The sequence below is a fragment of the Octodon degus genome, unplaced genomic scaffold (genome assembly GCF_000260255.1).
Source record: "Octodon degus isolate 3935 unplaced genomic scaffold, OctDeg1.0 scaffold06773, whole genome shotgun sequence".
Lineage (NCBI taxonomy): Eukaryota > Metazoa > Chordata > Mammalia > Rodentia > Octodontidae > Octodon > Octodon degus.
In genome coordinates, this window is record NW_004531349.1 from 606 (window position 1) to 1,163 (window position 558).

At 45.9% G+C, this 558-nt stretch overlaps 1 protein-coding gene across 1 annotated transcript; it reads left to right on the top strand.

The window, feature by feature from the left end:
• The first annotated feature begins 213 nt into the window (after positions 1-213).
• On the top strand, positions 214-510 carry LOC101578264 (60S ribosomal protein L36-like). Its single transcript, XM_004648860.1, has one exon. It carries the CDS (start codon positions 214-216, stop codon positions 508-510), a length of 297 nt encoding a protein of 98 aa, XP_004648917.1.
• The last annotated feature ends 48 nt before the right edge of the window (positions 511-558 follow it).

Genomic DNA, 558 nt, shown 5'->3' on the forward strand with positions numbered 1-558 from the left:
GTTAAATATTACAAAAACCTGCTGTCACACGCATACCACTGGTGTGCCACCACTACTATAGTTCTTTTATGCTTCTTCCCTTGTAATACTTTGCAATGAGAACTAAAGTCCCACATAAGGTTTAAGAGAAACACACTAGGTTTCTTGAGGCACTGATCCCTTTGCTGCAGCAAACACTGAACAGCAGCAGCAATCACAGCTCTGTGCTATAACATGTCTGTGGGCCTCAACAAGGGCCACAAGATGACTAAGAACGTGAGCAAACCAAGGCACAACCAGTGCCTCAGATGCCTCCCAAGCACACCAAGTTTATACAGCACAAGATCTGGGAGTTGGGTGGCTTTGCCAATAAGGGTGGTAACATACAGCTGTTCAAGGTCTCCAAGCACAAAAGAGCCCTCAAGTTCATTAAGAAAAGGGGAGGGATGCATATATGCACCAAAGAGGAAGCTGCAGGAGCTGAGCAACAAGCTGGCCACCATGAGGAACATAGATGCCAAGAAGGACTGAGCCCCACTGTGTGAAATAAACCTTAGCAGGGGGGGAAAAAAAAAAAAA

What these genes read in the sequence shown, in the direction of transcription:
- LOC101578264 (XM_004648860.1), top strand. Translation starts at nt 214, where the DNA reads ATGTCTGTGGGCCTCAACAAGGGCCACAAGATGACTAAGAACGTGAGC.